The 15,693-nt window shown below is 43.9% G+C and overlaps 1 protein-coding gene across 5 annotated transcripts in view; it reads left to right on the top strand.

The window, feature by feature from the left end:
• Positions 1–15,693, top strand: part of RALGAPA2 (Ral GTPase activating protein catalytic subunit alpha 2) — a 285,182-nt gene that overhangs the window by 184,489 nt on the left and 85,000 nt on the right. For 4 of the 5 annotated variants that reach the window (XM_060120092.1, XM_060120091.1, XM_060120089.1 and 1 more), the window contains one exon: positions 3,141–3,299. In XM_060120092.1, coding sequence (XP_059976075.1) covers positions 3,141–3,299 — 159 coding nt within the window. Of the gene's footprint in view, positions 1–3,140; positions 3,300–5,516; positions 5,570–15,693 lie in introns of those variants that run through there. The other variant, XM_060120093.1, reaches the window with a different exon arrangement.

Raw genomic sequence — 15,693 nt, 5'->3', positions numbered from 1 at the left:
CTCCTTCTGGAGCCAGCTGGCGCCGTAATGCAATTAGTCGGGAAAGGGGGTCAGCCCATTAGGTGTGTCCCAGGGCCAGTGTCACAGTGCGCGCCGCCTGGCAGCGGCGGGCAGAAAGGCCCGGGCAGAGGGACTGCAAAACTCTGTCAGGATGAGGAGGGGCAGCACGCGAGCTCATTTCTTAAGGCTTAAGCCCTGGGCGCTCGTTCCGAGCCTCTTGTGCGTTTGAAGCAGTAGCTAGCGTGAAGGACGGCTCCGTCCAGATGACACACGACTCTGGTCAACGTGACTTGTGTGCACGGGTTTCTCACTTGAGGGCCTGTCGTCAGGATTCTCCAAAACTCACAAAACGTCTCCGTAATGAAACCCCCTTTAAATCGAGTGACACTTGGAAGCTTCCAGAGTATTTCCGTGTGTTCTGATGTGGTTGACAGTTTGGCCGGGTTGATCTTACTTGTTTTACCTGCCTGTGTTCTTGTCGTGGGCACAAGAGGGTGTGTCCTTGCTCTTTGCTCAACAACCGGTCCCGGTCCCGTGGCCTCAGCTCTTAGTTCTGTGCGTTGCCTAATTAAACTGACGTGTGCGGAGGTCTGAGGCATGTGACCCTGAAAGCAGCTCTCAGATGATGAATCTCGTGTTATCACCACCTGCAGAATCGCCACACTGGGAGGGTGGGCCCATTCCTGTGATAACGTCCTCCCTTGCCCCAGTCCTGAGGATATAGTTGCAAACAGAATTAGGAGAGACTTCATTGGGTTATGTAATCGAGTTACCTAATTTAGAAAAGGGAGGATAACTGCAAAATTTCAATAGTCACCGTATTACCTCAGAGCTAATGCCTTGCCACTTACACGTCTGGCCAGGGAGCTGTCCCAGGTTCTGGGGTGCTGGCCTGTGGCGGGACAGCCACACAGGAAGGCTGTTCCCTAGGTGTATTGGTGCCATTCAGAAGTTCATGCCAGCCCTGCATCAAGGGGCACAAAACTACCCAGAAGGCTGGGTCTCTCTGCGGGGCGAGGAGAGTGGGTTTGCACCCCGGGGCGGCCCCGGCTCTCACAGTCCCCTTCTGCTACTCTAAATTCCTCCCAAAGTTTCCATCTGAAACTACTCCTATTTCCCTCAAAAACATGCCTTTATTGTGCTGCTGGTGAGCTGCTACCGCATATTTGACTCCAAAAGGATTGAATTTCAGGAGTGCGTTGTGAACTCCTTGCATGCTTTATTGAAAAGGAAAAAGAAAGAAAAATGGAAATAGAGAAAGAGAGAGATAGATGCCTAGTGTTACTGTGAAAATCCGGGGTCTTCTTTTTTAACTATTTATGTAACGGGTTGGTACACCTTTTGCCTGCTACCCTTTTAGTGTTTATACGTAAGAGAGGAGGAGAAGGAAAAAGACATGTACTGGGTGATTTTGCGTTTAGAAAGTTGTAGACGCCATTGAATTTTTCTGCACTGTCGTGCCTCGTGCTCAACGCCTGCAGTGGCGTGTGTCCCAGAGCCCAGGTTCAGACTCAGCTGAATAGAGCGCCTCACCTAGGAGCCACCTGAGCTCGCACCTCACCGTAGGTGCAGAGGTACAGTGGTCCCCAGAGGTGTGACAGAGGGAGGGAGAAGCAGGCATTGCAGCAAACCAGCCTCCTTTGTGACCTTGTAAACAGAAAGAAGACCTATTGGGGTGATCTCAGGTTTTCCCTTTGTGGTCAGAGAGTCTATAAAGAAATTGTATTTATATTAAAGTGTTTTAAATGCATAGTACTTCAGAGCATCCTTTTTTATACTTTAAGACAAAACCAAAGCTTTAGCTTTGACATAACATCTCTGCTGTACTAAAGTGCCTCCGAATTTAGTCACTTTTAGGGTTCACCTGTTAAATAAGCTAGGAAGCAAGACACACTTTGTCATGGTGGTAGATGGCCTCCTTCTGCAGTGGGTGCAGGGCCGGTACCTCACATCCTTAGGAGGCGTCCAAGGGCCTTCACCAGTCAGCCTTTGTGGGTTTAGGACTTCAATTTCAGCCAGCATTTTAACCTTCATAATCGAGTTTGCTTGAGTCACACTGCCAGGCCTGCCCAGATGAGCTCACCTGCACTTTCTCCAGCCTGGGACACACAGTCACTGTGCAGGAGCTTTGTCGAGGGTGTTCTTGCATTGGACCCAGCTGGGCCCTGAGGGATGCTCACAGGTTCCCTTCCTTGGAGGCATGGGAAGCCCTCCTCAGAGAGGCCACAGGAGTCTCAGACTTGTTTTTGGACCATGTGACCTCTTGTGTATAAAGTGATACACGAGACGGCTGGGGGAGTTGAGCTGTGACAGCGCAGTTGCCCTGGCTACAACTTAGATGGCCATGGGCAGTGGAGGCCAGGTGGGTCAGAAGCCCCAGCCAGCTTCCAGGCCACCCTGCCTCCTACACCTTGGCAGGGGTGTGCCCCGCCTTCCTGAGCCCCATCCCCTCCTTATCAGACAACATAAAGATAATGTGGCCTACCTCAGAGAGTTAGTGGAAAGACTGAACAAAATGTATGTGTGAACAGACTTTCTCTACAGTAAGGTACTCTTCAAATGCTAGGTACTAGTGCTTGGTATTAGTCTTTTATGAAATTTAAGTAACACATTAGTTTCTTAGACAAAGATAGTGTTATACATACTTTTCCTTAAAGGTTTGTCATAAATCTAGTTTTTATGCATTTGGTAAGGATTGTATTATAATGGCTTCTGTTCTCTTACACTCATCTTCTGTTTTTCTTAATAACCATTGAATTCAGAGCCTAATGAAGCTCTACTGTAATATGGAATAAAAGTCTCACACCGTCCACTGTGTAGAAACGTGCTCAGCCACATACTGCATAAGGCTTTGCTGCAGGAGTAAAACTAAATTTTTTAACAAATCCTAGAAAAGGTCTTGTACCTGCGATGCTTACGTGCCTCTCTCTCGGTTCCAGTGTGTTTCATAGAAGGGCGAGCTGTGTTTTTTTCGTGTACTTGTGCTTTTTTAAAATCCCCACAGAAGGCATTGGTGTTGTAGCCTCTTTCGGTGGTGAATTATTTTTGCCTCTGAGTATAATAATTCAATTTGTAAGCCACGACCCCTCCTAAAGTGCTGTGATCGCTCTGATTAATAAGGAACCAATTTGCCGTTGCAGCTCCGTCACTTGGGGAATGACGAGGTCCACATCATCTGGTCTGAACACTCCCGGGACTACCGCAGGGGGATCATCCCCACCGCCTTTGGAGACGTTTCAATCATCATCTACCCCATGAAGAATCACATGTTCTTTATCGCGATAACGAAGAAACCCGAGGTATGTTTTCACCTCGTTATTCTTCTGGCTCGTACAGGCATTTGCCATGTGATTCACTGTTACTGAAAAACAGTGATACCAGTATGCTAAAGGGGCCACTTTACATGTATGTGAATTACACATGCTAAATAGGAATTAAATATGAATTGGGATTTTCAAAGAATCTTTCATCAGGAGCACAGAATTCTGTATTTTATTACTGAGACTCTGAAAATTATAATGTAAAGACACGTATGGTTTTTTAAATGTTTTTAATTTTTAAGATTTTATAATTTAAAGAAATTGTCATTTAGAACTTGGGGCATGTTGATTAATAACAATAAGAGTTGAATGAGCCCCTTGTCACATCTAGCATTTTGTGGGTAGCTGTGGGTATGGGATCCAGCCTTGCCTCTGCCGCTGCTAACGGGGGTCAGTCCTGAAGGATCGCGGAAAAGTCCTAAAGAGCTGGGCCTCCATGGCTCGGCCCGTGTCGGGGCTTCTAACAGTGGACGTGCCTTGCCACCCATCAGTTCAGCAGGGTCCATTGGCATCGATCACGGGAACAGCCGGAACCATCCAGGGCCTGAGAGCCGGAACCATCCAGGGCCTGAGTGCCGGGACCTGGATTGGCTTCCGTTTCTGTCCTTGCCCTGCCTTTAGTGGTGGTTTAACAGTGCTTGATACAGTGACTTGATCTTATTTGCAGCTACTAATACAAGGCGAGTTTTTTTTTGGGGGGGGGGTTTAGTTTTTTAATTAGACATTTAGTGTATTAAGTCTCTCCTCAAGAAAATGACTTTGTGTGTTTCAGCTTGGTATTAAATACAACCTTCATTTCCATTCCAAATTGTCCTCCTGCAGGAGCTAAAAGTTACTGTTCTAAATACTCGCTATTTTTAAGCTTTAAAAATAGTAGGTAAAGATTTCCTGGGATTTATAACCTAATCTAAAGTGTTCAAGTTGTGAGGATTAAATGAGCTAAGAAATGAAAGGTGCTTCAAACAGTGCCTGGTCCAGAGGAAAAGCTACTTAAGTGTTAATGATAAAAATAATAATAATAATTATTATTATTATTATTGCTATTATTTTTTTTGTTATTGTTACTACCATGAAAATAGAATAAATAATGACAGTGCTAGTCAACTCCTGAACTCAGAAAAGCCCCTACTCTGGCTGGTGAGAAGCCTGACATAAAGGGAACCCTCTTTTCTATTCAGGGAGCAAAGATGCCAAAGTTCTTCATGTTAAATATTTGTGTTATCTTTGGTTCAAGTCTCTGTGCGTGCGAAGTGTTCACGTTTGTATAAGAAGATGGCGCTTAGTGCTAATAACATTTGCGTGTGTCCATGAAGGACATTAATTTAAAAAATTAGACTGAAAATTTTAATATTAGACAACCAATAAATTTAGTATCCTGTAGCTTTCACAACTGGAGAATGTGTTTCTTTAATATTTAGTATGGATTAACTGGCTTTATTAGTTCATTTTCAGCACGGCCCTCTAAAATGTCATTTAATGTCCTAAAAATGTCACTTTTATTTTTATAGTAAATTAAGAACGTAAAAGGTATTTGAGTTCACTTCATAGTGTCAAAGTGATTTTTGAAAAGGTATTATAATGCAGGAAAACAAGTTTCTTTAAAAAACGTGTACGTTTTATAAATTTGGCCATAAATTCTGACAAGATGAATCGAGCAAAGCGTTTTCTTAATATTTCAATTCAAAAAGCCTAAAGGGAAGAAGAGAATAATGGCCAACTGGAAATTTAGTGTTATCCCCACATTTAAAGGACAAACCATTACAATGTAATAAAATTAATCCAGACATTTCCAGGGCAAGTGTGGCTGACCTTTTGTTCACCAACCACTGACCCCAGGGTGAATGCGAGAGGCTTGTGGAGGGAAAGTCTGTTTGTTTGGCTTCGGTCCCTGGTATTTAAATTGCATTCCCTAATCAAATGAAAAGGCTGTCCTCTCTATCAGGTTACAGAATCCATGGCAACATTTGGCCTTTTATATCCATAATGTTAGCCTTTTTGTTCGCATCTAAGTAGAGACACCTGGAGCAATGTTAACATTAACCGATTTAGCATTAATAGCTTCATTATATAAGAATTTCTGATCAGATAGCTGTTACTTTTGTTATATTGCTTCAGCTTGTATTGTTGTCATTTTTTATCTCCCTGCTTGGCAACCAGGCAATGATTTGCAAATTTTTTTTGTCTTGATTAATTAAGCAATATAATTATCAGTAACCACGATGCAGCCTTTGCTCAACAAAGCTTCGGAGAGAAAACAATGGTAAGTCTGTTAGTATGAATGCATTCCACGCGTCCCAGATGCATGAGGATATTATGAACAATGAGGGGAAAGGCCGCCTGGGAGCGGGGACAAAGGGTGCCACGCAGACTCGACACACTGCGCATACCGCCAGGGACGCGCCGCGGGCTCCCGGGGACACAGACGCCTCGTTAGATTACAGCTAGTCAGCAGAGATTAATTCTCAGCCATTTGGTGCAATAATTTACCCATTCCCCAGTATTTTAACCAGAGCGCCTTACCACGGAAGGGAAGGCTTTGTACTTGAAAGGTTTATTTAACCTTGCCTACTTTTAGCGATCGCCACCAAAATCAGTATGTTTGCTTAGAAATGGTCATGACGCAGCTGCTTGAAGTTGAGGAAGCTCCTTCTCGGGAGGGCAGGCTGTGCACGAGTTTCCAAAATGATAGGTAGCATCAGAGCTGTCCGTGGAAGACCTGTATCTTTTATCTGAACGTGGTGTGACTTTGTGGTCTGAGTACACTTTACCAGCCTCTGGGTAGCCATACTTCTCTAAGAATAATTTTAATCCTTCTTTAGGAGGGGAAAAAAAAAAAACAAACCTCATCAGTACACAAAAGTCCTGCTCACTGGATAGAGTCATGCATATTCAAATTGTACTTTCATTCACTGGGCCTCATTAATAGCCTGTGTAATAATGTGAGGCTGTTTGTAATACAAGCTCACAGACAGCACTGCTTCCAAGGCCTTTGAAATTTAACATATTTCGCTTTTTCATCCATACACCTCCCTTAAATATACAAATTATGTGCCTGGCAGAATCCGCCTCCTCTTCATAATACAGCCTTTGCAAAACGGTATGTCGAAGGACCACGGCTGCGCTCGTGTCAGGCAGGCATCTGAGAGGGTCTGCTCCCTTCTTGAGCTTTTCATTGAACTTTTTAAAAGATACATTTTAAAAAAATCAGTGTGCTGAGCAATGTAATATCATTGTTAGGTTACTTTCAAGATAAGTCTGTCTCCATAAATGTGGATAGCGTAGCCTTTGGTCACGGAAAAGAAATGTGCTGTTGTCAGACTTGTGGGTTTTCCTACTTGTATTACTAAGTCAGTAGTCAGAGAAGACGTACACATGGGGCAGAACGTGAGTGATTTACAGGGTTTGTTAAAGCGCCCAGTTTGTCCTGCAGAAAAGTGATTCATAAAGCCTCCAAACTGCAGGAGGTACCCGTGTTACTTTCCTTCTTCCAGTAATTGGAAACAGTAGGGGTACTCAGCACATTGGCTTGTATGAATTTGTGAAGGTACGTTTTAGCATTTTTGTCATGTTTCTCTCCAGGCACATGAGTGACTGGCTGGTGACTATCTGACCAAAGGGTAGATGAGCGGAAGAAGCCTTGACCGGGAGCAGTTAAGACAAGAGGAAGCTGTGGGAAAGTGTCCTCTTTGTCACCCCAACCAGTGTCCATTTTGTAAAGGAAAAACACGTTAACATCCTCTAGACTCTCCTTACTTGGCCATGGTAGTAATGGGCCTGGAAGGAAAACGGGTGATGATTCAGTCCTTTCTAAGAAGCACAGGCAGGAGAGAGTAATAGGATAGGAGCTGGGGACCCCAGAGTTCCAGTTCCTGTGCTGCCACAGTGGGGGCTGTCTTGGGCAAGTCTCTTAATGTCTTTGGACCTTAACTTCCTCAGGTGTAACATTCAGCTTGGGGACCAGGGTATCTACAGTCTTTCCGGGGATTCTAAGCACCCTTTTAAGAGGATGGGCCCTCCTTGGGTCCTCGTGTTCCTAGATGCCCATCCTTTCCCTAAGTTGCCCCGAAGCTGCCGTTGAGGTAGTTTCTGGCTCCCTTGCAGGCTCAGCAGCTGTTGTGTGTGTGTGTGTGTGCGTGTGTGTGTGTGTGTGTATCTCTCCAGAATGACACCTAGCCCAGGACCTTTCCCTGGAGTAAGTGCTCAAAATGCTAGTTAGGGCTGATGCACCAGAAGCCACAAGAGCATCTGCACATTTGAGGCCAAGAGGAGCCAGTGTTGGCACCTGTGTTTGGAAGGAAATCTTTTCCTCGCGTGGCTTTATTAGAAAGGGAGTGCGTTTGACTGCAACATGGTTATGTAAATTTTCTCTTATTTCAAATGTTCAATTCTCTTATTTATCTCAACGCCAACCAAATAATCTTTTTGAGATTAAGTCATACATTTTAAAATACCTTGGGACATTCTCAGGGAAAGGAAGTTGTTAGTTTTTGAAAATGTAAAGAATCATTTATTTTGAAAAGATAACTGAGAATACTGAATAACCAGAATTCACTAAATATGTTATGAAGTGGATTACTGCAACATGTTCTGTTTTGGTAATTTATTATTATCGTTATTGGGAGTTTTTAAAGTAGAGGAATGACACTGGGAACTTTGTGAAAAGGCAGCTGTCATTTGCAGATGTTATATCAAAATCAAATTTCTTCTCTAATTCATGGCCACTCCTAATTTGAGGAATTCCCTGGATACAAGAGATCTATATTATTCCTTTTGTCCAGTTTTGAAAGACTATCTGAGTCACCCACAAACAGTTGCCAAAGAATAATAAGGAACATTTATTTATAAGATAAGCCTCAGTACAGATGGAAAAAAATCTATAGCCTATTATTAACTCATAGCTCCTGTTTTATCTTTCACAACAATTTGGCTATTAAGAATTCCTTCTCAATTGATTTTCCTCAAAAGTTGCCATTGTTTTCCCTTTTTTTCAGTTGGTCTTTGATAATATATCTTCCTGCTTTTGCCTTATCCTCCTCCTTTGGCCAGAGCCAGCCTGTGTAAATGTATTCTGAGTGGCCAGTGGAAGAGCCCGCTTTGTGTCAGAAAGTAGGACAGTTCTCATCCTCTGCCCCAAGTGACCTCAGCAGGAAGGGCCTTCGGGCCCACGATGCCCGCTCTCTGACCCCTCGGCAGACACGCATGTGCCTTTCAAATCTCCGGCACGCGGCTGCACGCACCCTCGGCCAAAGCTGGGCAAGGCAGGCTGGGGTGTCAGGAGTGTAGAGAACTCCTCCGTAAGCAGGACACAGGCCCACCGCCCCCAGAACAAGAGGCGTACTTTCTGTGCTGTACTTGAAGTTCATTAGTTTGTTGTTTGTTGTAGTTGGGTTTTTTGTTGTCTAGTTTTCTTCATGAATTCATTTACCACAGCTCCATCTCACTGATTACGGGACTGCTTTTTAGGGTTAGGGTTAGGATTAGGGTTAGGGACCTCATGACAGGTCCGTGGAGCACTTCTCCCCCACACCTCACCATGGCATCAGCCAGACTTTTGTATAGTAACAGGAAACAACCAAAAGAGCTGCACATCTGAGACTTTATCCATGAAGTCTCTAGAGAAACCCAGACACAACAGGGGAGTCAAAAACGGAGGCATCCAAGGAAGCTTTAGCCTGTGACTCCTTCATCTGCAACTTCAGCAAACCATAAACACAGCCTGACTCCTGGCCAGACAAACATAAAGCCTTACACTAAAGGCCTATTGACTTCAGTTCCTTTTACCTGGTATATCATGTCCAGCTATCAACAAAAACATTACAAGTCATACTAAAAGGCAAAACAACCCCCACAGTTTGAAGAGACAGACCAAGCATCAAAATCAGACTCAGATACGGCAAAGATTTTGAAATGATCAAATCAGGAATTTAAAAGAACTATGATTAATATGCTAAAGACTCTAATAGAAAAAAATGGACAACATGCAAGAAGAGATGAGTAATGGAAGCAGAGAGATGCAAACTCCAAGAAAGAATTAAAAGGAAATGCTAGAAATCATAAACACTGTCGCAGAAATGAAGAATGCCTTTGATGGGTTCACCAATAAACTGGACGGGTGAGGAGAGGAGCTGTGAGCTTGAAGACATGTCAATAGAAATATCAAAACTGAAATGCAAAGGGAAAAAATGATAAGAAAACTGAACAGAGCATTCAAGACCTATGGGATAATTATAAAGTGTTATATACCCCTAATGAGAATACTAGAAGGAAAAGAAAGAGAAAGAAACAAGAAATAGTTGAAATTATAACTTAAAGATATTTTTATATAACATATATTTTAATATATAATTATAATATGTGAAAAATTTCCAAGTTGATGACAGACACCAAACCACAGATCCAGGAAGCGTAGACAACACCCAGGAGGATAATACCAAAGTGTCTACACCTAGACATATCACATTCAAACTGCACGTTGCAGACTGAATGTTTGTGTCCCCCCACCCCCCAGAATTCATATTTTGAAATCTAACCGTCAGTGTGATGGTATTTAGGGGTAGGGATAGAGAGGTGATTAGGTCATAAGGGTGGGGCCCTGAGGAGTAGGATTGGTGACCTTATAAAAGAGGCCCCAGAGAGCTCCCTTACCCCTTACTGCGTGTGAGAACACAGAGAGAAGACAGCCGTCCATGTACCAGCCATCTTCTGACGTCTTCTTCTGGGACTTTCCAGCCTCCAGAACTGTGAGAAATAAATTTCTGTTGTTTATAAGCCAGCCAGTCTATAGTACTCTGTTAAAGCAGCCCAAACAGACACTACCAAAAATCAAAAACAATGGGAAAATCTTAAAAGAAGCCAGAGGAAAAAAAATAACAACTATAGAGGTTCAAGGATAGGTATTACATTGGACTCCTAGCCAGAAATCATTCAAGTTAGAAGCAAGCGAAGTAAAATATTTCAAGTGTTGAAAGAAAAAAACCACCAGCATGGAATTCTGTATTCTTCAAAAGTGAAAGAAGAAATGAAGACTTTCTCAAACAAAAATTAGGAAATCTGTAACCAGTAGACCTGCCTTGCAAGAAATATTACAATAAGTTCATCAAAAAGAGAGAAAATGTTACAGAACAGAAACACAGATCTACTTTACAAAGGAAGAGCTTTAGAGAAGAAATAAATGAAGGTAAAATGAAATCTTTTATTTTCTTATTCTTAATTGATCTAACGAATAACATTTTGTTCCGAACAATAATAGCAACGATGTATTCAGTGATTATAACTTATGGATAAGTAATGAATGACAGCACTGTTATAAGGATGGGGGAAGAATTAGAAATATTCTGTTACGTGGTACTTGCACTACCTGTGAAGCAGTAAGTGTTATTTGAAAGAGGACTTGGATTAGTTATAAATGTATATGTCAAACTCAAGGGCAAACACTAAAAGAAGTAAAATGTATATAAAATACACACACACACACACACACACACGTATGTGCATGTCTGGAGGACAGGGCCATGCCTCCCCCTCCACATCCCACCCTGGACCATGGAGCACATGAGAAGTGCTTGGAATTTAACACATTTTAACTTTTTATAAAATTTTCAGTCCGTGGACTTCTCAGTCTTTCTGACAAATAACGTAACTGATATTTCTTTTTTCCAACGGAAAAGTTGTTATACTTGAATGCAATTTTTTAACCGATGTATCTGTCACCCACTTTGGCATCTCAGGCACAAATGCAGGGCCAGAACACACCCTCTCAGTTCAGAAGTTCATATCGTGGGATCCTGAGCTTCCCAGAGGGAGAAACTGGCAGGTCCTGGAATCCTAGACACGGGGGGTAGAAGTGCCCTGAGAAACCACCGGTTCTGACCTCACTCACGCACAGATGACCCTGTGAGGGTCAGCCTGTCTGTGCAGCCAGCATCCCCGGTGCCTACAGCCCTGTGAATAACCACACCCAGAAATCACTCCTTTCCCTTTGGCCTCTCATTTTGGCCCTTCGTTAGTTCCAGTCTGGCACTTGATTCTCTCTTTGTTCATTATAACTTTTTGGTTGTTTTAGGTTGACTTTGGGGATCTGGTCAGAAACGTGAGAAACTGTGTTGTTTGCAATTTTCATGAAACACCCCCAAATAGGTTCTGTTCTCCTCGGTTCGTAAGGCAGGATTCGGGGCAAGGCACATGGTGTCCCCGGTGGTGGGACTGCTCCGCCCTGGTGCCTTGGTTGGTGGACGTGAAGGCCTGCCCCTCAATGTGAGCCTTGTAGGACCACATCTCCAGGGATGGTCCCCGTCCGCATCGGTGATGAGGCGGTTCTGATTTCGGGGTAGGTAACCAGACGGCTTCTCTGGGGGGGATGGGCATCTCCCCACATGCCTAGTTGCCCATGTGTAGAAGCTCTTTTCTTCCGTGTCTTTCCTTCCTGACCTCTTATTCTAACATTATTTTCCAGCTCACAAAGGTCTGTTCATAGAGACTGTGGTCATTATTGACATTACTCTTCACTTCACAGGCCTTTGCTTTACTCCCATCTTTTTGTAATGTGGCTTTTCCCTCCGAGTATAAAAACATGCGTTCTTCCCTACCTGACTTCTGCGTTTGGTTCCTGACCACTTAGTTTGCAAAGACCATCTCCAGGTTAGCTCTGTGGCCTCTACCAGGTTGTATCTCCTAGCGACACGCACAGACTTGAAGAGCATGCTTTCATCGTGGCCTTTTCATCTCATGAATAAACGTAGAAAATTTACCTGGTGCTGTGTGTTGCCTGCATTTGGTTTCCCGGGACATTAGGTGGGTGGAGAGGCTGCAGGTGGGCAAATATAGCAGCAACGAGTTGTGAAAACGAGCTGGTTATTTCTGCTGGGCATTCACGGAGTCTGCTGTCAGCTGGGTCCCCCGGCTGTTCTTCAGTATTTTCCTGTATCTCTCAGTGATTCTGATGCTCCATGCATTTCCCAAGGTACCAATTCCAGAGCTTTACAGTCTTCTCAAGTCCACAGTCTAGGCTTCCCTCCTGCCTTACCTCCTTTAGTGCCCAGCCTCTGACTTACCCAGGAAGCCCCTCGGCAGCAGCGTGCGGGCCGTTGCCGGGTTCTGTTGACACCCTTGCTCTTTATTTATCTGTAACCTTTTAGGCACATCTTTTCACACAACACCAACTAATGCTCAGCTGGATTAACACCTCCTGACGTATGTGGTGGGGAAGATGCCTTAGCAAAAGAGCCAGTGTCCCCCTCACCCTTTCCTTCCCGTCTTACACCGTTTGCCTGGGGTGTACCTCCCCTCCCACCACTAGTCTCTGCTGATGCCCACGGTCATGTCCGCCTTCTACATGAAGGTTTCTGAGGCTTCTCTCAGCTAGAAGAGGACTCTCTCTGGCTATAGAGCGTTATGTCTGTACTCAACCTAAAGCTCTTTTTTTCTCTTCATCTTTTTGCCTTCTTGAATACATATTTTTATCTTCCGTGCAAACTGCCTGTGGGCAAGAGCCGTGACTTATTTCTCTGTATTCCTCTATAGCCCTCAAAGCAGGCAAATACGTAACTATGAAACAGATGAAATCTGATCTCCCTGCCCCTTTCAGCCTAGAAAGGTTCTGTGTGCTCTTCAGAAGTTTCAGGCAAAATTTGAGAGTCCTCTGATTATCCATTTTTTCCAAATATTATCTTCTGATATTTAGAGAACATATTTATACATATACAGAGATTAAAATATTTGGAAATAAACATTCGCCTCAGAAACATACCTTATATTTCTTTTAAAGTTTTCACCCTTATCTCAAAAGTATATGATTCTTCTACATTCCCTCTCATTAGGACAGTACTGTTTGCACCACACTTACTAATATAGCATTTGAACCTTTCAGCCAGTCTGTGAGGGCAGTAGAGCAGACCACACTGCCCCTGGGCTCCAAATACGTCCACAGTTGTGGACGTGCAAGTGTAGCAAACGTGGTTTCTGGGTAGCCAAACCAAGTCCAGAATTTGAATCCCAGTAGCGTCGATCTCTTTCTGAGTAGAAGAGTGTTAGTTGTCACACCTGTGTGCAGAGGCTTATTAATGAAGGACTGTGTACACTTTCCAGGCATATGTGCTGAATCCTAGACCTTTGATTAAGTCACCCACCTCTTACATGAGAAAAGCAGTGTCAAAGAGCTGGGCACAAAAATCGTGGCCATATCTTTGTTATGAACAGATGCCTTTAGTTTTTAAAAAGGGATGCATAACTGACCAAACTGGGTAAGTCATACCACCCAGACTCTGCATTTACAGCTTCCAGCACAGCCTGGGGCTCAGCAGGCCTAGATCTCCTGGCAGTGTTCCAGTTCTGAAAGCTAGAGGTCATCCATGAGGAACTGGAACAGAACTCAGTTGTTGATTATCCAAAATGTCTCGACTGAGTCCTTGAAAGATTAATGTCCACAAATCAAATGGAGATTTCCGATCACTTTGTGTGTCCCAAGGATTCTCCCTTGTCCTTGCTCCAGCAACTGGGTGCCTCCCTGTGCTGTTAGGCTGCACAGTGTTGCAGCAGGAACTTCTCTGCAGATGCGAGTCTTCTCTGCTTTCACGGGATCTGGCCAAGAGAACCTGGCTGTGAAAGTGCCTTGGACTAGACCCGGGCCGGATGAGGAGAAAATCATTGGGGCTGTACTTTCTAGCTTTGTGCTTCCTCTCACGGCTGTTCTTCCTTTCAACACGGAGCACATGAGAGGGGCTCCACATGCATCTCCTAATTTACAGCTGGAAAGGAAATCTAGTTTGTCAGCGGTCTTGGAAAATCTTATTAATCTCCAGGATTTGGTCATCATGCAGAAGCTTTAGTTGGTTGTGAATATACATGCTCAACAGGGACGAAGTGATGAATTGAGGTTATGATTAGGCCTAATACTTGATGTAGTCTTCCATTAAATTTCCCGTTGGGCGTGGGAGCAGGACGGGGTGCACAGGAGATTCCCTTTTCCCCGTCCCCATTGTGTAGCAGAGCCACTCACCCAGGCCACCCCAGAACTCCCTGTACCACCTTGCTGTCCAGTGATCTGGGGAGCCTGATAACCAGGGGCAGTTTCCTCTTCCAACTGAGGGGAACCACAGTGCCTTCTTCTGGTAGGGTTGCTGCTCCCTTCCATACTAAAAACTAACATCAGAGACCAGCATTGTAGGAGCAAAAGAAAAAACTTACATGTGGGGCTTCCCTGGTGGCGCAGTGGTTGAGAGTCCGCCTGCCGATGCAGGGGACACGGGTTCGTGCCCCGGTCCGGGAAGATCCCACATGCCACGGAGTGGCTGGGCCCGTGAGCCATGGCCGCTGAGTCTGCACGTCCGGAGCCTGTGCTCCACAACGGGAGAGGCCACAACAGTGAGAGGCCCGCGTAACGCAAAAAAAAAAATAATAATAAAATAAATAAATAAATAAAACTTACATGTGGGTCAGGAGGAGTAAAGGGAGAGGCACTCTCCTTCCCCCGCTATACCTAGATGTGAGTATTCTGATTATGGAAGAAAGGCCACCATGTTTAGGTCCCTGGTTCCAAGGACATACCATATCTTATAAGTCAGTATCCCACCCTCACATGGCAGTATGTCCCAGTGAGCATGGGAAATGAGTTTTCAACAATCTTCCTGCATGTAAGCCCCTCCACTCAGCTCCACTGGGTCCAGGGGACCTCTGTCACACTGTCTTGCTTCCTACAGCTTATGATGTAACTTGCTATAAAATGAGGCCAGCCCCTACCCTGTTCTTCCTCAAGAATGTCTTAGGTTTTCCTGGCCTCTCTGATTCCCATCTACATTTTAGAATCAGCTCATCAGATATGGTGTGTTGAATCCACAGATCAGTCTGGGATGGGAAATAACAAATGCTGAGTCTTCTAGTCCATGAACAGATACATCCTTCCACTTATTATATTTAGACTACTGGAACGTCTCTCAGTGAAGTTTTAAAGATTTCTGTATACTTTCCTTGTTAGATCTATTCCTATGGACTTCATATTTTTATGCAGTTGTAAATAGAATCTCTTCATTTCATTTTCTAATCATTGGTTGCTGGTAGATAGAAATGCAGTAGGATTTTTCTGTTTATGCTGTGTCCATTGACCTTGATAAACCCTCTTATGAATTTGGAGCATTTTCTGTAGATTCTTTTGGAGATTCTGTGAATATAATCATGTCATCTGAAATAATGACCGTTTTGCCTCTTCATTTCTAATTCATAATCTCCTGTTTTTATTTCTTGCATTACTGTATTGGCAAGGATCTCCAGCACAGATGTTGATAGATGTGATCAAGGGGACATTCTTCTCTCTTACATACATAAAGCTTTTAATGTTTTACCCTTAAGTTTAGTGGTTTCTGTAGGGTTTAGTAGATATTCT

The sequence above is a fragment of the Mesoplodon densirostris genome, chromosome 16 (assembly GCF_025265405.1).
Source record: "Mesoplodon densirostris isolate mMesDen1 chromosome 16, mMesDen1 primary haplotype, whole genome shotgun sequence".
In the NCBI taxonomy this organism is placed as follows: domain Eukaryota; kingdom Metazoa; phylum Chordata; class Mammalia; order Artiodactyla; family Ziphiidae; genus Mesoplodon; species Mesoplodon densirostris.
The sequence above is the reverse complement of the archived record's forward strand: the minus strand, read 5'-3'. Positions and strand labels throughout refer to the sequence as shown.